Source organism: Panthera pardus, unplaced genomic scaffold (assembly GCF_024362965.1).
Source record: "Panthera pardus isolate Hobbes unplaced genomic scaffold, ASM2436296v1 HiC_scaffold_3, whole genome shotgun sequence".
NCBI classification, from domain to species: Eukaryota; Metazoa; Chordata; class Mammalia; order Carnivora; family Felidae; genus Panthera; species Panthera pardus.
Genome location: NW_026526876.1, coordinates 58,521,512 through 58,544,363, shown reverse-complemented (window position 1 = coordinate 58,544,363; position 22,852 = coordinate 58,521,512). Strand labels below are relative to the sequence as shown.

Genomic DNA, 22,852 nt, shown 5'->3' with positions numbered 1-22,852 from the left:
CAAGGTCCTAGTGACTTACCTGACTCCTAGTGAAGGCAGAATTAGAACCCACCTGTTCTACTACTCATTCCCGTATTTCATTCCCTAAGCTGGAACATACCTCCAGCTCAAAAATAGGATGAGGGCTGGATTCTCTAGGAGGGCTGCCTGGCTGGCTCCGGCAGTGGGGCATGCAGCTCTTGATCTCGGGGTTGTAGGTTCGAGCCCCACTCTGCGTGTAGAGATTACTTAAAAACAAAATCTTAAAAATTAAAAAAAAAAAAGTGGCAAGGAGAGAATTTCTTATGGTGAGATATTTTGGTAAGTGAGAATTGGCTGGAATTCGGCTGCCAACCTGCATAAGCCACTGAAAAATACCAGCTATTTGCAGTCAAGGAATCAGAATCTTTCAAAAATTATCAAATTATTTACTTTTACACAATGAAAAAATTCCTAGGGAAAATATGTAAATTAAGTTGTAAATTAAACACACTCTCCACACTCCACCCCTTATCTTGACTAATACAACTGATTTCAGGGCTACCACAGACTTACATGTTTTTAACGAGAAATACTTCTCTATCTGCAAACATGTAAATGCAACAAAGAATAATAAGTTGATCTACAAATATTTGAGTGCCGGTGATAAATGGGTTCTACTCACATAATGCTTTTTATCTGTTGTAATCCTATCGGGTTTCATACAACTTTAGAGCTAAAGTCAGCTTCACATCATTTGTCCAACCTCATTCTGCGCTTAAGGATCCTGGGATTCAGACATGTTGATTTATCTAATTAGTTAGTAAATTAGAACCCTCATCTTATCTTCTCTCTGTTAGTCCTTGATCCTGCAGAAAACTTCTGTGAGGTGAATAATTATCTCCTGATGATTCTAAGATGTCTTGCTGCTGTTCTTATTGGATTTTCCTACGTGGCTTTGTTGGAAGTAGGCAGACATGTAAGACCTGGTTTACATGCTTCCTTTGCACAGTTTACATGCTTAACTTTGCATGTGTCTAAGGTTTTACCTATTTGTTGTCTCCCACTTCTAGGCATGTTTAGTCTTCCCTACTTGGCAGAGTATTTACAGTAAGGCTGGCAGGAGCACCATATGCACAGAGTTAGCTTTCAGTTTTCGTAGGCTCCTTTGTGTTCTGACCTACAATGGGTAATCATGCAATGTAAAATATGCTACTGGAAGTCAGTGACAGTTGTTGGTTCTGAAGACTGCTTAGTGAGGGGAATACCCGTTCCCTTTGAATGTAGACTTGTGTGCACACATCTCTTGAGCTTGGTACTGACCTCTTAATAAGTTGGCTGTATTCCATATCTACGCATACAGAGACTCACATATTTCAACTCTTTATTTTTTTTTTACAGCCATCTCTTCCTGTACTTTATACCCTGTCTAGCCAGGCTACACATGAAGCTGTTCATCTCCTTTGCAGGATGTTGGTCTTTGATCCAGTAAGTAGTGTTTATATTTATATATTTTTTAATGAATTAAAAATGTTCTAAGAAAAACATCCTGACTGTAAATGGATGAGCAATGTAAAGAATGACTTTTCAAAGAGAAACTTCAATCCCCGGTCTCATGTGTATCATCACGCTCACTCATCACAGAGAAGTTGGATTATTAATACATAAACATCTGGGTGAAGAGAGACAGGGACCTGTTACCATCCTAATTTTCTCCGTATTTGAAAAAGGAGTTTGACATCAAGGTAAATCAGGAGAGAAGAATTTTAACTTGATTTGAAAAACTCTGCCCAGAAGGAACTGCTTACTCTTTTGGTTGTTGAGATGGTGGCTTTATCAAATGCCATTTCCAGACTCGACTCTTCGGAGACAAAGTTCAGGTCTTCATTTATTTATTTATCCAAAGAATATTTATTATTCATGTCTGTGCCAAAAACTATTGCCAAAGAATACTCAAAAATGAAAGCATTTAGAAAAGAACATCTTACTTGCCAAGAGTACAAGAAAGTCACTGAATACAGTGACACCGAATACAGTATTTAAAAGAGGGAAGAAAACACGAAACTGCCATTTATTAAGTTTACATTGGCCTGTTCATAATAAGAAGACAGCTACTTCTCAGCATAAAGAGTGAATTTTTTGTTCATCTGGTGTTTATTTTTTGGTTTCCATTTGTTTGTTAACTTTGGCATGTGAGGTGCTTCGTGATAAGGGAAGAAAAACAAAGTGATGCTTCTCGTTCCCACACTCCCTCCTTGTGGACAAGTTCCCACCATGTAGGACACTTTGAACCACATAACTTGCTCAGTGAGGTAGTGATTTAGTGTCATTTGATTTTTTTGTTTTATTTGGCAAGTTTATCTACATAGCTAAACTATGTATGCAACAGGTGATGTTGATTAATCCATAAAGACCTTTTACGTATTTTTTTATGTATCTTTTGTGGTTAACAAAACTAGAACCACATGAACTTCAGGCTTCAGAGGTCATTTCTGTCTGCCTCTGAGGTGTTTTATAAAGGCCCTGAGCTTAAATTTTACTTTCATGTGTCAGAAATAAGTTACTCTCGGGGCGCCTGGGTGGCTCAGTCAGTTAAGCAGCCGACTTCAGCTCAGGTCATGATCTCGCGGTCCGTGAGTTCGAGCCCCACGTCGGGCTCTGTGCTGACAGCTCAGAGCCTGGAGCCTGTTTCAGATTCTGTGTCTCCCTCTCTCTGACCCTCCCCTGTCCATGCTCTGTCTCTCCCTGTCTCAAAAATAAATAAAATGTTAAAAAAAATTTTTTTACAAAAAAAAAAAAAAAAAAAAAAGAAATAAGTTACTCTCTTTATTCTATTTAGAACAGGAACCAAGAACCATGTAATTCACCAGTACCAGGTTTTACTTACAGTACTTATAGCTGTAAGGTGTCCTCTTTCTCAGAGATCCCATGTTTATTAATGATCCTGACCTGCCAGGAGCTCATAATCTTTACAACCCTAAGGCTAGAATTTTCCAAGCCGTCAAGTGGATACCCAGCATGTTTTCCTGGGAGGCCTTTTAGATAGTTCTACATGTGAAATGTAGTCCTTTTTCCTTAAGAGTCGGGTTGTCACACCTAATTAAAATAAAACTTTTAGTGTGCTCATAAGTTACACATTAGATTTATCTATAAGAAGGAGGTAAGATTTATCGGGTTAAAAAGAGGATAGATTCTTCATGGACCTGTGTAAATAAGTACATGGTCATTTAAAAAGAAAGAATTCCAGGGGCACCAGCGTGGTTCAGTCAGTTAAGTGTCCAACTGTTGATCTTGGCTCAGGTCATGATCTCAGTTTGAGAGATCAACCCCTGCATCAGTCTCTGCACTGAGAGCACAGTGATTCTCTCTCTCTCTCTCTCTCTCTCTCTCTCTCTCTCCCCCTCCCCCTCCCTCCCTCCCTCCCTCCCTCCCTCTCCCTCCCTCCCTCCCTCTCAAAATAAATAAACTTTAAAAAAAAGAATTCCATTAAGTCACTCTGCATAATATTTACCCACTTTTATCATTGCCTGATAGAACAAGGCCAACCAATATATGTTGTTACGTTTTTACAGAATTATTTTTAAATTGGCCTGATGCTTTATTAGTTTATGACAGATATTAAGGATTCTTCTGTTTCCAGTTCTGAGGGTTCAGTTGGAAATAGATACCATTTTTAAAGAGTGTTTTGTTCTGATTTTAGCCAGTTAAGTTGAGGGTTAGCAATACAATAAGAAGAAATGATGCTTTAGGGGCGCCTGGGTGGCTCAGTCGTTTGAGCATCTGACTTTAGCTCAGGTCACGATCCCGTGGTTCATGGGTTCAAGCCCTGCACCGGACTCTGTGTTGACAGCTCGGAACCTGGAGCCTGCTTCAGATTCTGTGTCTCCCTCTCTCTCTGACCCTACCCCAGTCGCACTCCTTAAAAAAAAAAAAAAAAAAAAAAAAGAAATGAGGTTTTTAAAAAATATCCATTAAAAATAGAACATTAACCATAATTAAATCAGTTTATTTAGTCCAGTTAGTCTGAGATAATTAATTAATTACTTTGTTGATCTTCAGTTAAGCTGTCTTTTGCCACACGTCTGGTCCTGGACTGAAACATTCCTGGAAATCCTGGCTCAGTTACATGGTTTAGTCTAGGCGGTGGCTATCTGTGGTGATGATATCAGCTACGTCCATGAGTTTATATCCTGAATTCAGTAGTCAGGAGTACCTGGTAACAGTCCTTTACTGAGGTTCTTGTGATGTTTCTCATGGAAAACTTAATTCTTCAGCTTGTAGTACAAGCCTTTATGCAAATATAAGGAGAAAGCAGAAACCACTAGTGAATGAGGTTAAAGGCCTCTGGTTCTTTTATTATTATAGTATCAACAGAATTAGAAAGGATGGGGTGTAATAATCAGTTTATAAAGATGTGATTAACTATTAACTCAAATAGTGAAGGCATTAAACAAACCTCCAGAGACCTTAATTTATCTAAATGCAATAAATAGTTATAAACAATATTCTTTTTAACTTTTTAGTGTTTGTTTATTTTTGAGAGAGAGACACAGAAAGTGAGTAGGGGATGGGCAGGGAGAGGGAGAAACAGCATCCAAAGCAGGTTCCAGGCTCTGAACTGTCAGCACAGAGCCCAATATGGGGCTCAAAACCACGAATTGTGAGACCATGGCCTGAGCTGAAGTCAGACGCTCAACCGACTGTGCTGCCCAGGCGGCCCTACAAACAGTATTTTTAAAGCACAGCAATAATTGTTAGGAATTTAGACAAAATTAGTCACTTTTTTCTCTGAACAAACACACATCTATTATCTTGCAAACATCTCCTATCAAATATTCTTTTATACGCTTTAAAAAAATACGTATGTACTTCAACCTAAAGGTATTTGCACATCTTTTTTAACTATCCATTGCCTGTTCCTCTATAATGTATTAATGAAGAGCCTTTGTATATTAAAATTATGTTGTCTAGGTATCCAAGGACTGGTTATTAACTCAAATTAATTATTACTAAGGTCTTAATGTTAACTAAGAGTCAGATTAAAATTTAATGACACATTAAGTCCTTATGATTTGTAGCATTCTAAAAACCAATTTCTTTTTTTTATTTTTTTATTATTTAAAAAAAATTTTTTTAACGTTTATTCATTTTTGGGAGACAGAGAGAGACAGAGCATGAGTGGGGAAGGGGCACAGAGAGGGAGATAAACATTTTACCTGTTATCATTCATCTAATGTAGTTGAATACATAATTTTGCTATTCTGTAATCTCAGACAAAGTGATATTAGTTTATCAATAGAAAAAAATCAAATTCAAAATGATTAGGCTTTTTGTGAGAAAACAAACCCAAAACTTGTAGACTATTGTGGTAGCATTATTTGTACATGGCAGTAAAATCAGGAAGAAACAGAGATGTTTTAAAAATGTTATAACTATTACTCAGACTGATTTGTCCAGAATCAGCTTGAATAGGAATATCACAAATTTCTTTATCTTCCACAATTACACACCAAATATTAAAACTTTTAAGTTATTTAAGAGAAATATTTTGCTTCTTACTATATAACCTAGTAACTTAAAAAGTATTCTTTTAATTCATAGTTAAAGCTTTATTTAATCTTTGAGTTACAACTCTACAAGAAAACATTTCAAAGAGTTAACATACTTAATGCATAAAGAAGAATAATGTTTTAGAAATCTTTCCATTTCTTTGTATAGGTTTTTAATATGTTGATATTGTTTCTTAAACCCAGCTGGAATAGGAGTTTGCCCCATTTGCTTTTTAAGAGATCTCCTAACATGATACATTAACTCCCCTCAGAAGTATACAAAGTACATCAATATGTTCACTTAGAAATATTTTATGTTTGTAAAATGGAAAATCTTACTGGGGTGCCTGGGTGGTTCAATCAGTCAGATGCTTAAAGTCAGTTAAGCATCCGACTTCGGCTCAGGTCATGATCTCCCTGTTCACGAGTTCAAGCCCCACGTCGGGCTCTGTACTCAGAGCCTGGAGCCTGTTTCAGATTCTGTGTCTCCCTCTCTCTCTCTCTGCCCCTCCCCCACTCATTCTCTCTCTCTCTCTCTCTCTCTCTCTCCCCCCCCTCCCTCTCCCTCTCCAAAAATAAATAAAACATTAAAAAATGTTTTAATATAAAAAAAAAAGAAAAATCTTATCATCTCTTCAAAACTAAAAGAGGCAGCTTTGATAAAGCAACAAAATTTAGGGTAGCAACAAGCATCCACATCTATTACAAATGTTGGTCAGTTAAACAACATATGTATGGTATGTAATTAAGAATATACAGGACATGGTTAAGTACCATTAGGTCCTTCCAAAGAACATATTGAAAATCTGAGTCATTTTGTGATCTCTTTCTCAATTGAGTAGGGCAGTTTTTCTTTTCAGTGTTCATACCCTTTACATAATGAGTCTCCTTTCTTTAGCCGTGTTTCAGAATTTCTAAAAGAGACATTAATTTGTTTAGAAAAACAAAAGTTGATCATTACATGCTAGGAATTTGATTTACTTTTTGTTCAAAGACTCTCTTAGGTAAGACACTTTAGAGGATGCCATGTTGGTGCACACAGAACATACAAACATAGAGCACGCTATCAGTAGTTGGGATGACACCAAAATCTTTCTGACCCTGCATTCTGAAGTTGTAGGAAATAGCAGAATCCGCAGACTAAAAAAAAATACAGGAAAACCAGATTCCAGCTGCTGGTGGCAGCTGACAGGGACCCAATTTCTGACATCTGCCACCTGACAGAAATGACTTAATGGTCAGATGATAAAATTAAAACCCAGATTCAATCACTGTTGCCACCAATGTGTTCACAATTGGCCACGCGCAATCAGAAAAAGAAATAGATGTAGGGGCGCCTGGGTGGCTCAGTCGGTTGAGCATCTGACTTCAGCTCAGGTCATGATCGCACGCTTCGTGGGTTCAAGCCCCACATCGGGCTCTGTGCTGACGGCCTGGAGCCTGGAGCCCACTTCGGATTCCGTGTCTCCCTCTCTCTCTGCTTCTCCCCCACTCTGTCTCCCCAAAATAAATAAACATTAGGAAGGAAGGAAGGAAGGAAGGAAGGAAGGAAGGAAGGAAGGAGAAAAGGAAAGGAAATAGACTTGCCCAAGAACCAGCTGTAGTGTGCAAAAGCCAGGGAGCTCAGTCCGCACATGAGACCAGGCAGAGACACTGAGGACTCCAAGAGGCCCAGTCCTGGGCAAAGTGAACTCTCAGCAAGCTTGTTTCTTTTGGTTCTGACAATAGACCTTTATCCCAGTGGAACCTCCAGGAATAAGTGGACCCATTTAGGAAAAAAGAAAAAGCTTACTTGCTAAGATGTACCAGCAAGTCAGGCTTCAGAAGGGCTGGATCACCAAATACAACATAAGACAAGTAGTGAAAGGAATAAAACTAAGGTTGTCAGGTTTACATTTGTCTGTTCGTGGTGGGTAAACAGCTTTCTTTTGTGATTCTCATATCCTGAAAAGTCACGGCATGCCTTTTAACATCAGCATAGCAAAAAATCAGTGATAAAAGTGTTTTTAGGAAATCCAGGTTTATGGGAAATACTTAACGTTTTGTTATTTGGGGGACCAGAACCAGCAAGGAATGATCCAGTTAGTCTTGGTTCATTTGAGTGCAAAATGGCTTTCTTCATTTTTAATTGTGTTGTGTGAAGTGCTTGATTATATTGGAAGCAGGGCACACTGTCCATTTTTGTTCTACTCTGTACTGAGTCCATCCTTAAATACTTGAAAATGTACTTGCGTGTCTACTAAGCTGAAAGGAGGAGTGATTTTTTTTTTTTTTAATAGAGAAACAAATTTATGGTTTGTATAAACCTGAAACTACTATATTAAGCATTCTGGTCTGAGGTGCTAGAAAACCACAGGCCACTGATATACAGACAGAGCCAGCCGTCAAAACGTGGCATTCGGACCGTTATCTGCTGCCTGACGCCAGCAGCTTCCACATAGGCTTTGGCCCTCAGTTGGTATTCAGAGAGGATAAAAGTTTCAAGCAGCTTTGTAAAATTGCCACCATGATCACATCTCTACCAAATGCTGAAACGTATTTAGAAATGTAACTGTTATTTAAAATGTAAACTGACCCCTCCAAAGCATTGCATATTTAAATGTCATGGTATTTGCCATGTTTGGCCATGCATATATCCATTTCAAGGTGGGAACTCTTCAGGATCTTAGCAGAGTCACTTCTAAGTGCTTTATGGTGGTGCGTGGTGGTCGGTTGTCCTAAGTGACATACTCCCTCTAACACTACACTACCCGCCTCTAAATTCAGTCACCCCTTTTTACACAAGATGTGCCGTAAATTAAGGATGGGCTGTGAAAAGCAGTTACTGTGTCTTACGAAAGATCCTGTGTGGACAGTCATGTTTATCTGTAGCGTTGATGTGCTGGTCTCTAAATTTGATTTCAGTCCAAAAGAATATCCGCTAAGGATGCCTTAGCCCACCCCTACTTAGATGAAGGGCGACTACGATATCACACGTGTATGTGTAAATGTTGCTTTTCCACCTCTACTGGAAGAGTTTATACCAGTGACTTTGAGCCCGTCACCAATCCCAAATTTGATGACACTTTTGAGAAGAACCTCAGTTCTGTTCGACAGGTTAAAGGTGAGTATCTTTCTTGGCCCTCGGCCAGGTAGGATAATAACGTCTTTCATTATGTAGCCATGAAAAGCTGAGTCTGGATGGCGACCAAAGTTCCTCCATGTGTTTATTTTACAACCTCGCGTATAGCTGCTTGGCCAGGGCGTATATGCTAAGAAGGCTCTGTGTGGTGTGAAAACACCGATTTAATAGTACGAGTGGAAGGTCAGGCAGAGGAGCTTCCCAAGATGACTTACCTAGTGAGTGTGACTCAAAGTAGTTAATATGGATTCACTCAGTGTGGTTTCATTGACTGAAACATACTGGACTTTTTTATAAAACATGCAGACTTTGAAAAGGATAAACATCTACTGAGGGAATCATTCCTTGAATGATCACAAGAGAGGGGAATTTCTGATAGTCTACTCCTAAAGTTCCCTGACACGATCTCTTATTGGGGTGGTCCACGCTGGAGGTTAATGACATCCAAAATTCTGAATGATTTTAGACATTTTAGGACATTCTAGAAAGGAGTGGTCCTCAAAGTAAACAGCCCAAAACTATGTACCTAAACACCAATTGAGGGGTTTTTTTAAGTGATTTTCAAAAAGGCAATAATTACCAGCAATTGAGAAGATTCACTCATAATGCCAACCCAAGTGGCATCACTCTCAAATTTACAGACCATTTTACTCCCCCCACTGATGGGGTTTCCAGCCCATATAATGCCACTTGGCAGAGAGGGGGGTTGCCTGTGTTTAGCAGCCACTGTCATTTTGGTTTCGAGACAGTTCCATTGGATTCTGTCCGATACGTGATATGTGTGTTTGATCTAATGAAACCAGTAGGATATGCTGTTTAGATGCTGGCCAGTTAGCTGAGAGTCCACTGCTCCCAGGCCTGCAGGTCGGCATGGATTGTATGATGTTTGCTTTCTCCACAGAAATTATTCACCAGTTCATTTTGGAACAGCAGAAAGGAAACAGAGTGCCTCTCTGCATCAACCCGCAGTCTGCTGCTTTTAAGAGCTTTATTAGGTAACTATGTGTATGTAATTCTTACTTTCTTGTTATTAAAAGGGTGCCGTTGTGATTTGGTTGTTCAGCATATTTCTGTTTTTATTTAGATTGGATAATATAGATAAAAAGAAGGTTTTCTTTTACGAGGTTTGGCTTTAGTCAAAAGCAAATTAAAAAATGACAGCATTCATTTTTACACGGACACCAATTCACAGTGGCTGCATTGGGTGGCGCTTTAGCAGTTTTGTTCCCAGATGACCACTGTACTGCCTGATCACGCGCACGGGTAGCTAGGGATCCTCCTGCAGTGGCAGTGTGGTGGCCGCTGCCCTCAAGTTAGACGTGGTCATCTTGGTTCCTGCCACCGTCCCCAACACCTTAATAATAACTGCAAGCAAGATTACTTTATAGGTATAGTGCTGGTGTGTCCTGTGTAGAGTTTTGTTTAAAGAACTTTATAGCCACTTCAGAATCCAACAAGCCTCATTCTCTTTGTCTGTCTGTGTGTCCTTTCCTTCTCCATCTCTTTTCCCCTCACTCCTTGCATCAGTTAAGGTCCAGTCAGGAGAAAGAAACCACACCCAGTAATGGGAACAGGGAAGATTTAATAGCGAGAAGCATTACCTAGGAAAAGATGGTGCATAAGAAGATCCTGGAGTTTCCCAAAGTAGCAGATGCAAAAAGCAGGTACTCCCTCTAGACTGAGGGAAGAGTGAACAAGGAAGAAATTAAGAATTTGGAGGAGGCCCCTCCACCCAAGGCTAATAAGATTTGGACTTCTTTGGAGAGGATATGGCTGCCATAGGAACACACACAGCGTGAGGGTGGTGAGAAAACTTTGCAAAAGGAGTGGGCAGAACTAGTCCATCAGAGAGGCCTGTTGGGTTGCAGAGAAACTTGGCCGGAAAGTTTGGGTAGAACAAAACTGAGCCTTCCGTGTCAAAAAAAACAAAAAACAAAAAAACCCCCACCAGAACCAGGAAGGAGAGCCCCTGATGCTGTGGCCTTGCAGCGCCCTCCCAGCACAAGCCAGGCGTCAAAGGGTAATGTGAGCAGGGTCTGGCTCCGGTGTCACAAAGCAGGGCAGAGAAAGACAGATGTGGATCTGAGAAGCCACACTCTTCTTCTTTCTACCCCACCTGCCTTTCTGCCCCTCCTTCCTCCCACTTCCTTGTGCTTTGTTTTAACTGGCCTTGACATGGTGTTGAACTTGATTGAATTTGTTGAATCAAAGTCAAGAATTTTCATTTAAAATTTTTTAAATCAGGGTGACTTTCATTCTTCCATGTATTTGTCTATGGAGAGAAAGAATTAGGCTGCTTTTTACTTTTCTCTGTGGTTTAAAATTACTTTGTTTTATTATTTCCCCCTAAGAGTCAGTGACCCAGCCAATCACATGTTTCAGTACCTTTCAGGTGCCAGTTATTCATTATCCCGGGCCCCAGGAAGCACAGTGCTTACACACACCCACAAGTTTATAATCCAGTTAGCCAAATTAGACAGATATGTCAAATAACTGAAAAAAACCCATCTGTGGATAACAAATGCTAAGTGATTATCCATTACTACTGAATTAATACTTGATAAAAGAGTGCTTAAAGGCTCATTCAAAATAGATCCCCACTTAATGTCACTGTATTTTGAGAGGCTACTTTTAAGTAGATAATTCTGCATCCTTTAAGGTTATTTTCCTGGTTGATTATAGACATTATTATTTACAGTACCTACCACTTGCTTCATATTATGAACTAGGCGCAGTGAAACCACTTTGCATACATTATCTCATACATTTGTCACAGTAGCCAGTGAGGCGGGTAGCCTCTTCCCTTCCAGAAGAGGAAAGGTGAGAGGGTTTGCTCTGCGGCCCACGAGTCAGTGACCTATCGTTTTCAGGCCCATCACAGTTGCCTCACTTATAGATGCAGATTCTTGAATGAACAGTGAGAAGTTAAACAAAAATCCAGAAACGGACTTTACGATTTTTTTAAAGGCAGGGAGGGAAACGCGCAGCACTGACTCACCCTCTTGCCCTTTGTGGTGTCACAGCTGGTTTCACCGTGTCTCCATTTTCTTCCAGTTCCACTGTTGCCCAGCCGTCCGAGATGCCCCCATCTCCTCTGGTGTGGGAGTGACGGTGGAAGATAATGTACTACTGAAGATGTAATGTAGCTTTCCACTGGAGTCTGGGATTTGCAATTCTGGAGGTTAATCATGCTTGTACTGTAATTTTACTAATGAAGTTTTAAATTAACAACCACTACTTGTATGATATGAATAATATTTAGAAATGTTACTAGACTTTTAATCTTGTAAAGTGGTTGTGCTTTTAGAAGAAAAATATTTTACCCAGAGTTGCACATGTTTTATGAATTTAGTGCAGCTGTTATGGCTCACCTCAGAACAAAAGAGAATTGAACCAAATTTGGGATTTTGGGGTTTTGTGTTTTTGTTTTGTTTTGTTTTTCTTTTTTTAAATGAAGTGAGATTGTTCACACACACACACACACACACACACACACACACACACACAAAGGACAGTCGTCCATTTTGATATTTGAGCCATTCCTGAAAATTTGGGGTTTTCTAAAATGAAAGAATCTAGAAACCTTGCCTGCGACCAATCATGGAGCCACATGAGCTGATCGTGGCTGCACCTGGGGGAGGGGTGGGGGGTGGGGCATGCCACCTAATGATCAAGCCCTATAATTAGCTTCTCATTAGAGCCGTGACGGTGATGTGTGCTGTCTAAAATCCAATGTTGTGGGTAGAGAGAATGAGTTTGTGACTAGGAGAGACTAAACTTCTGTTTTCCTTACCCAGTATAAATATATATATATATATTTAATCTATTTTTATTAGAAGTTTTTCTGCTCTTTCTTACATAAAAGAACCCCCAAGCATGCATCTTTCATGTGTGTAAATAATTCATTTCTGGGCTAATTTCAAAAGAATCCCAACATTGCTGTATAGAGAGAGAACTAGCTTGCACATTTTAGGTCTGTGAAATTTTGTGAGACTTTTCCTGCACTGGACAGTTAAAAAATAAATAAATAAAGACAAAAACAAATTTTTAAAAATTTTAAAGCCACAAAAAAAGGCACATAGGGAATTATGTCAAATGTGTTTGTGTCCTTAGGCAAAGCTGTGGGAGTCTTGAAATGTCACAGTAGTAAATAACTTATTACTTTTTGACAAATTCTTTTTTCTGTTGGAACACTGAATTCTTCTGTGCATATGTATATATGAATACAAATTGAAGGCCTCTACCTCCTGGAGTTATACAACTTGGCTTGTTTACCTCCACATGCTGATGATGACTATTTTTTTTTTTTTAAGTTCAATGTGGAGACTTGAAACTTGAATGTCCCTTCCAACTTTTATATTAAAAATAAAAAGACAAGAAAATTGAAGATCGTTTTTCACCTGTACAAGGAATACTAATGGATCGTCTTAAAATTGGTCTAGGAAAAAACCTTGGTGTGTGTTATGGACAATTAACTGTTAAAGTTATTGTAAGTTATCTGTATTTAGCAGAGTATTTTCATCTTGAGTGATCTGAGCTGAATTTGAAGACTATTAATAAGTTATGTTTGGAAGTTTTAACTTCAATGAAGTAATTATTTGCTGTGAAAGAAACAAACATTGAATTACTAAACAAAGATGGTGCAATATCTTTGTTTTTTTTTTATGAGGCTCCTGAGAATCAACCCAACTGAAGCATTTCAATTCACTTGAATGAGAAACGTGTTTAGTATCAAAAGAGCCCAAGAAGACACTGGTGTGAAAGGTACAATCTCAGAGGTTGGTCAATTACCGTGGCACACTTACTGGTCACTTTGTACAATGTAGATTTGAAGTACAGTGGTGAAAACATTAAATGTGACATTTGAAAAAGATGTGTCATCTTTTTTATTTCGATTCCTTTCCTTTGTTTTCTCTTCACTACAGCTTTTATCCTGATTTTGTAGTTTTAAGACATTGGCTATTTATAGTTCTGTTTTGATCTTTGAGGAAATTAGTTGTGGTTTTTAAAAATCTTCCCAGAAACCTTACATTGCCAAGAACATATCAAAAACTTAATTAACTAATATTAAAGACATTGTGAGTCAAATACATATCATTTGAAAGTCTTTTCCAGACCTTAGAGTCTAACCCAGTGGTTTTCTCTCCTTTGTTTTTTTGTTTTGTTTTGTTGCACAAAGAACCCCATTTTCAATGTGAGATCAGATTTCAATACGTGAGAGTCCAATACATTAAATAAATAAAAGTGGACTGCTCTAGATGAAGCAGACTGCTGAGGACTTGACCTCACCCTCCTCTTCCTTTCTGCCTCCTGCCCTCCCCCAACCCCCCACCCCCACCCCAGCAGCCCAAACGTAATTCCAGCTAAGGAAGAAGTCCTAGCCAGGTGGTGGGTAATTACGACCTGACACCAGACTGCCTGACTTCAGAATACCTTCCCTGTGGCAGATAAGGCAACATGACTGTTGAGTTTGTAGATGACATAGATTTACCCCTGTCTTTTCTTGATTTAGCAAAATGAATGGATTTTTTTCCTGACATGGAAGGAGTTGACTGTTCCAACTACTAATACACACACACATATTTGTTTGTTCATCTGATAAACTTTTGAATACCTACTGAGTGTAAGAATTACCTAGAAGGAAGGCTTGTTAATAGAATAGTGCTTAAATAAGAAAACTAGTTTTTATCACTTACAAGACGGGATTATGAGTTGCACCCGTAACAGTTTAAAACTAATTCTTCAGAGATAAATATTAGAATATATTGACATGATCCCAGGGTCATGGGATCTCTCTCTCTCTCTCTCTCTCTCTCTCTCTCTCTCTGTCTCTCAAACAGGCATCTTTTCATGTGCCTGTTGGCCACCTGTATGTGTTCTTTGGAAAAATGTTTTATTCTTATCCTCTGCCAATTTTTTAATTGCATTGTTTGTTTTTCTGTTGAGTGGTATGAGTTCCTTTTATATCACAGATAATAACCCTTTATCACATACATGGCTTGCAAATATCTTCCATTCAGTAGATTGCCTTTTTATTTTGATAATGGTTTCCATTGCTGTGCAGAAGCTTTTTAGTTTATTTTGGCTTTAGTTTTCCTTGTCTTTGGAGTCTGATCCACAAAGATGCCACTAAAACCAATGCCAAGAAGTTTACTGCCTGTTTTCTTCTTGGAATTTTATGGTTTCAGGTCTTCTATTCAAGACTTTAATCCATTTTGAACTAATTTTTGTGTATGGTGTAAGATAGTCTAGTTTCATCCTCTTGCATGTGGCTGTTGAATTTTCCCAACACCATTTATTGAAGAGACTATCCTTTCTCTATTGTATGTTCTTGGCCCCTTCATCATAGACCAATTGTCTATGTATGTGTGGGTTTATTTCTGGGCTCTCAATTATGTTCCATTGATCTGTATGTCTGTTTTTGTACCATTACCATACTGTTTTGATTACAGTAACTTTGTAGTATAGTTTTAAATCAAGGAGCCTGATACCTCCAGCTTTATTGTTATTTCTCAAGATTGCTTTGGGTATTCAGGATCTTTTGTGGTTCCATACAAATTTTAGAATTATTTGTTTTAGTTCTGTGAAGTATACCATTGGAATTTTGATAGATATTCCATTGAATCTGTAGATAGCTTTGGGTTTTAGGGACATTTTAACAGTATTAATTCTTCCAATCCATGAGCACAGAATACCTTTCCATCTGTGTCCTCTTCAATTTCTGTCTTCAGCATCTTCTAGTTTTCATTATATAAGTCTTTCACTTCCTTGGTTAAATTTATTCCTTGGTAATTTATTCTTTTTGATGCAATTGTAAATAGTATTGTTTTTCCTTTCTCTTTCTGGTGTCTTGTTATTGGTATATAAAAATGCCACAGATATCTGTATTGTTTTGCATCCTAGCTGTCCTGAATTAAGTTATTAGTGCTAATAGATTTTTGGTGGATTTTTTAGGGATATATATATATTATACATACATATACATACACATACATACATACATACATACATGTCATTTGCAAATAGTAACAATTTTATTTCTTCCTTCCTTTCTAATTTGGATGCCTTCCATTTCTTTTTCTTATCTGATTGCCATGGCTAGGACTTCTAGTACTATGGTGAATAAAAGTGGTAAGAATATGCATCCTTGTCTTGTTCCTGATCTTAGAGGAAAACCTTTTAGCTTTTAACCACTGAGTATGATGTTAGCTATAAGATTCACACATATGACCCTTCTTTATGAGCTACATTCCCTCTATACTTACTTCGTTGAGAGCTTTTATTATAAATGGATGTTGAATTTTGTCAGGTGGTTTTTCTGCATCTATTGAGATGATCATACAATTTTTCTTTTATTATTGTGGGTATCACATTGATTGTTGAACTATCCTTGCATCCCTGGAGTAAACCCCACTTGGTCATGGTATATGATCCTTTTAATGTATTGTTGGACTTGGATTGCTAATATTTCATTGAGGATTTTTGCATCTGTGTTCATCAAGGATATTGGTGGCCTCCTAAAATGTATTTAGAAGCTTTCCCTCCTCTTCAGTTTTTTGGAAGAGTTTGAGAAAGATTGGCATACATTTTCTTTGAGTGTGTGGTAGAAAACTCCAGTGAAGCTATCTGGTCCTGGACTTTTGTTTGTTGGGAGATTTTTCATTACTGTTCATCCTCCTCATGACTAATCAGTCTCTTCAGATTTTCTATTTGTTCATGATACAATCCTGGAAAATTGTATGTTTCTAGGAATTTATCCATTTTTTCTAGGTTGTCCAGCTTGTTAGTGTATAATTATTTCCCCTACACTTTTTAAGTGACTTTTTCAGTGAATGAACAATGCCCGGAATCTTGGAAAGAAGTGGTAAATTCCAATGTCTTCAGGTTGCTGGTGGTAGAACTTTTAACAAGTAGACCTTCTTGCTAAGAAGTCAACATTTATGTTATGTAGCTGACTTCAGAGTCTCTGATACAGTAGTCCGTCTCCTCATGTCTCAGGGAATAATCAAAGATCTCTATAAAGAGGGGCACCTGGGTGGCTCAGTGGGTTAAGCTTCCAATTCTTGATTTCACCTCAGGTCATAATCTCATGGTCATGAGCTCATGGTCTGTGCTGAGCATAGGCCCTGCTTGGGATTCTCTCTCTCTCTCTCTCTCTCTCTCTCTCTCTCTCTCTCTGTCCCTCCCCCACTCATGCCCACATGCACTTTCTCTCAAAATAAATATTTTTTTTTTTTAAAAGATCTCTAGGGGTACCTGGGTGGCTCAGTCAGTTAAGCGCCCCACCTCACCTCAGGTCATGATCTCACCGCTCGTGAGTTCGAGCCCCACGTCGGGCTCTGTGCTCACAGCTCAGAGCCTGGAGCCTGCTTCTAGTTCTGTGTCTCCCTCTCTCTGCCCCTCCCCCACTCACGCTCTCTTTCTCTCAAAAATAAAGTTAAAAAAATTTTTAAAAAAATCTCTAAAGAAAGATGGGTTTAACTTTTTAATAACACTAATTTTCAGAGCTCATCATCCTCACAGCCAACTTACCTTCATCCAGTTCTTAATTGCAGCAACCATATCATGGTTTTTAAGAATGAACAGCTTTAGAGTCTTTGAGAATGCTTATCCTTGAGAAGAAAAACCTTGTAAAGACAATATTATGGATTCCTTTTATAAAACTATGTTGGTTGGGGCACCTGGGTGGCTCAGTCGGTTAAGCATCCGACTTCAGCTCAGGTCATGATCTCATGGTTTGTGAGTTCGAGCCCCACGTCGGGCTCTGTGCTGACAGCTTGGAGCCTGGAGCCCACTTTGGAATCTGTGACTCCCTCTCTCTTTGCCTCTCCCCTGCTAATGCTGTGTCTCTCTCTCTCAAAAAATAAACGTTAAAAAAATTTTTTAAAAACTATATTGGTTTTGTGTGTTAGTATTACATTCAGAGTGTACAACCTACAAAAGGATCGTGAAAAGGAAATCACTCTCCTTAGAGTCAAACCACCCTTTCCAGCTTCTGTGGGTCATTCCAGAAATATTCTGCATAATAAAGTTTATATGTTTTTATAGGAAGGATAGAATAGTCTGCATACCGTCCTGCACCTTGCCTTCTTCATGTAATCTATGTGGAAGATTGTTCCACATGAACACACAGAGCTAAAGCTTTTAATTTGAGCCACTTTTTTATTATGAAGGTGAACAGTAAATAACTTGAATTAATTGCCCCTTATCTGTGTTTCTGTCCTTTGTCATGGCATTGTTTTTCTATGAGGACAAATAATTCAAGGTAGAACCAACTAACCCAATTTCCCCCCAGGTAAGCCATCGCTCATATATGTAGTAGTACTTGTTTTTTAAATCATTTTTTAATTTTAATTTTATTACACATTTTCTTAAAAGACAAGTATTCAAACCATGTTAAAAAAAAAAAAAAAACTCACCGTTTTTTTCCAGCTTACCAAACACCCTAAGAAAATCAAGAGGCATTTAGTTGTACAAACTCTCAACAGGTTCAGATGTGGCCCTATCTGCTCATTTGCGTGCCTTTTTTTTTTCATTTCGTCCTGTTTGCCAAAACTTATATCATTCAAGACTTCCTCGGTCATTTTACCAACAGGGACCTTAAAAATTAATATGCTTTGGGGCACCTGCGTGGCTCAGTCGGTTAAGCCAACTCTTGATTTCAGCTCAGGTCATGATCTCACGGTTCATGCTGCCTGAGCAGAGTGGACAGTGCAGAGCCTATTTGAGATTCTCTCTCTCGTCTCTCTGCCCCTCTCCTGCTCTCGCTCTCTCTCTCGAAACTAAATTTAAAAAAAATTAACATGTCTTCATATACATCATACATATGGCAAATAAAGACCAATAGAATGACCACATCTTTAATATCCGTGCTCTTGGCTTACTGTCAAGAATCAGATGATGTTGAGTTTTACAGCCAGTTGTGTTCACAGGTCTTTTTACAGCAAAAATATTTTCAGCAATATAGATGATTTCACATTCTAAAAAACACTATTAAACACCTAGGAATTCTTAATGAAATATAACAGTAAGTAGCTAAGCTTACAGAAAGAGGGAAATCTTTAAGGACCAAAACCAAAGGGCACTGGAGCCATTGCTTCCCTGAGGCCATTTGCCAACTGGTAAATATATATAATATATAATGTAATATACCTCTCTCTCTCTCTCTCTCTCTATATATATATATATATATATATACATATATGATATATATATTAGCTATATAGTAGCTAATATTTATTGACTACCAGGCTCTGTTCTAAGAACTGCAAATATTAATTGTACAACAACCCCATAATGTGGGTACTATTATTAATTAGACCCATCTTTCAGAGGAAGAAACTAAGACTCAAAAGAAACACATTAGAATCTTAGCTAGTAACACTCCATGAGAGACAGGACACATGACCTTGAGCAAGATGTGAAATTAAAATTTAGATCCCACATATATATAGCTGAGATCTTCAAAGAGCTATTCCTTCAGTGAAAGGGGAAAAAAAAAAAATCAACTGCCACAAGGATATGTATCTTACAACCTTATCCTTAACTGAAGCCTCAAAAGATTCCAGTAGATAAAACACACCCAAAAAGTGAGCTCACAACCCCAAATTACAAAACATAAGGAAAAAAGTTGTTATATATAAGAGACCATTACAAACCAAGTGATCTGATACTGGAAGTACTGGGTGCAGAAGACAGAATGATATGCTTTGGGGTGGCTCAGTCAGTTAAGCGTCCAACTCTTGATTTTGGCTCATGATCTCCCATTTCATGAAATCGAGCCCCACATCAAGCTCTGCACTAAAAGCACGAATTGGAATTGTCTCTCTCCCTCTCTCTGCACCCCCTTCTCTCTCTCAAAATAAATAAACTTAAAAAATGATTATGCTATAAAATACTGAGAAATGAAGGTATGATAGCATACTTTAAAAAAAAAAAAAAAAAGCCAAGTAAGAAGTAAAAGTCAGCCAGGCTGCCCAGGTGGCTCAGTTGGTTAAATGTCCGATTTCAGCTCAGGTCATGATCTCAGGGTTTGTGGGTTGAGCCCCGCGTTGGACTTTGCTGACAGCTCAGAGCCTGGAACCTATTGCAAATCCTGTGTCTCCCTCTCTCTCTCTCTGCCCTCCCCACCCCCTCCCACCCCCAGCTCGCACTCTGTCTCTGTCAAAACTGAATAAATGTTTAAAAAAAAAAAAAGTCAACTGAACTATGACCAGGAAAATTTGAAAAATAATAAACTTACACAAATGAAAAGAAAGTCATTGGATGTAAAAATAGATTTGATAGGTTAAACAGTTCCAATTGAACACTGTCAAAGAAAACAAACTAAAACTTGTGAAAGATTACCCAGAATACATTACCTAATGTACAGCAGAAACAAATTTGCACAGGAAATAATAAAAGACATTAAGAGACTTGGGGGATAGAGTGACCAAGATCGACTCTGTATAAAATTGAAGTCCCAAAGATAACAGAAGATAGACAAAATTAAATAGCTGAAATACTCCTAGATTTTGTCATAGTAGGGAATCATTGAATTTAGGAAACACTAATCATAAGCAGGATAGATAGCATGTTCTAGTGGAACTGCGGGATGACAAAGTGGCCTTAAATGTAACAAAAAATTGCCTAAAAAGAATAGCTAGCATTGAAAACTCAACAGCAACAATCGAAGCTAGAAGACAACAGAATGATCCGACTAGTCAACGTTTTGAGAAGAAAGAAATGTTAACCCAGAATTACAAACTATCATTTAGTGCAAAGACATAAAAGATATTTTCGTAATAACACAGATTCAGTTTACTATGAATAGATCATTACCGTCAGCAAATTCCAAAGAATGTACTTCAAGAAGAATAAGCAGATCTCCAGTGCAAGAATGGTGAACAAACTGGTGAATGTGTGGGGAAAACTAAGCAAACGCCGGCTGCATACAGCAAGAATAATAATGTCTAGTTGGGAGGGGAATAAAGTCAGACAGGGATTCTCTAAGCTGCAATACACATACCCGTGGAGATAAGTGAAGGCTCCAGGAGGCACACAGGCACATATATTTTTAAGGGAGTCAACTTCAATATGTTTCCGCCATCCTCATTCTCCAGGGTGTTCACCTTGCCCTTCACAATCCCCATTCGGCTTCACCCAAGAAAGACACACTTCCTACACTGTAACGATTACTGTGGTGCAGTGGCCCTGTGTGTAAAACTCCTGGTTGCTAAGTAAAAGGGAAAATACGAAACTGTTTTTGTGTATAAAGCCCTCGCCTCTTTTCATCGCGCTGCTCTCAGATAACACATCAATCCTGAGAGATAGATAACCTCTTGAAAGTAAAGCAAAGAGAGCATTAGTAAGAAATATTGAGACTGGCAGAATTTTACTTCATTCAGGCAACAAATTCATACCACAGCTCTGACTGTCTTAAAATTCAGAAGTGAGCAGGTTTTTTTATGGAAACATGTATAAAATGAAGCCAGACTTTTTCTAACAGAAAATAAATCTATTTTGACTGCTTAGTTTGCCAATAAGGACTTTCCAATCAGTTCATATGGTAGTCATGTTTTCCATAATTAGAATTAGCTGGGAATCTGCAGCTACCAAGTTCTGACAAAAATATATTTGAAGCAAAAGATTAAAAAATTATCAAAAAATATTGTACAAATGTTGGCAAGAATGTGAGAAGTTGGAATCCTTGTGCATTGCTGATGGGAATGGAGAATGGTGCAGCCGCTATGGGAAAGTGTGGCGGTTCCTAAAATTAGAATTATTTTTTGATCCAGCAATCCAATTCTGAGTATATACATAACTGAGAACAGGAACTTAAACAGATACTTGAACACCAATATTCATAGCATTGATTCGCCATAGCCAAAAGGTGGAAACAGCCCAAATGTCCACCCAAGGATGAGTAGATAAACAAAGTGTGGTGTGTATATATACACTATGGAATGTTACTCAGACTTTAAAAGGAAGGAAATGCTGACACGCGATACATAGAGGAGCCTTGAACACATCATGCTACATGAAATAAGCCAGACACCAAAGAAAAAAATATTGTATGATTCTACTTACATGAGGTAACTAGAAGGGTCAAACTCATAGAAGGTAAGTATACTGGGTACCAGGAGGAGGGGGGAGAGAGGGCGTGAGTTTGCAATGGAGCATTAATCATCATAGGTATGGAACTTCGAAATGATGGAGCCGCCTGATGGTGATGGCTGAACAACAATGTGAAAGTACTTACTGCTCCTGAACTGTACCCTTAAAATGTTTAAAATGGTAAAATTTGTGTATATCTTACCACAATTAAAAATATATATAGATGGGGCGCCTGGGTGGCTCGGTCGGTTGGGCGGCCGACTTCAGCTCAGGTCATGATCTCGCGGTCCGTGAGGGCTGAGAGTTCGAGCCCCGCGTCGGGCTCTGTGCTGACAGCTCAGAGCCTGGTGCCTGTTTCAGATTCTGTGTCTCCCTCTCTCTCTGACCCTCCCCCGTTCATGCTCTGTCTCTCTCTGTCTCAAAAATAAATAAATGTTAAAAACATATATATATATGTATATATATGTATATATATATGTATATATATGTATATATATATATACATATATATATATATGTAGATGAAGCTGTGATGTCCCAGAAATGGATGTTCAATAATTAGATAACTTATTTTGTCTCTTTTCTAAGTCACAAAGTCAGTTTAAGGATATAAAATAAATTCATTGCAACTTTAAAGGCTCATTTCTGGACTCTCAATTCTATTTCATTGACCTATATGTCTGTCTTTATAGCCATCGCTGGTGTCTTGATTACTGCAGCTTTGCAGTTAAGTTTTGAAATCGGGAAGTGTGAAGTCCCCCAACTTTATTCTTTTGCAAGACTATTTTGGCTCTTCTGCGTCCCTTGCATTTCCATATGAATTTTAGAATCAGCTTGTTAATTTCTGCAGCGGCCAGATGAGATTTTGGTAAGCATTGCATGAATCTGTGGAGCAGTTTGGGGAATTTGCCATGTACACAATATTAAATCTTTCAATCCACGAACATGAGATGTCTCTCCATTTATTTAGTTCTTTCAGTTCTTTCAAGGTTTCGTAGTTTTCAGTGTACAAGTCTTGCACTTCCTTTGTTAAGTGTATTTCCAAATAGTTACTTTTGATGGAATTTTCTTAATTTCATTTTCAGATTGTTCATTGCTAATATATAAAAATACAATCGAGGGGCGCCTG

General features: G+C 38.4%; 1 protein-coding gene across 1 annotated transcript in view; it reads left to right on the top strand.

Moving 5' to 3' along the window:
- The window catches only part of NLK (nemo like kinase), a 164,653-nt gene extending 151,152 nt beyond the window's left edge, over window positions 1-13,501 (top strand). Inside the window, exons 8-11 of the mRNA XM_019423819.2 lie at window positions 1,360-1,446; window positions 8,412-8,610; window positions 9,530-9,623; window positions 11,683-13,501. Of these exons, the coding sequence (XP_019279364.1) occupies window positions 1,360-1,446; window positions 8,412-8,610; window positions 9,530-9,623; window positions 11,683-11,737 (435 nt within the window). The 3' untranslated portion in view covers window positions 11,738-13,501. The remainder of the gene's footprint in view (window positions 1-1,359; window positions 1,447-8,411; window positions 8,611-9,529; window positions 9,624-11,682) is intronic.
- The last annotated feature ends 9,351 nt before the right edge of the window (window positions 13,502-22,852 follow it).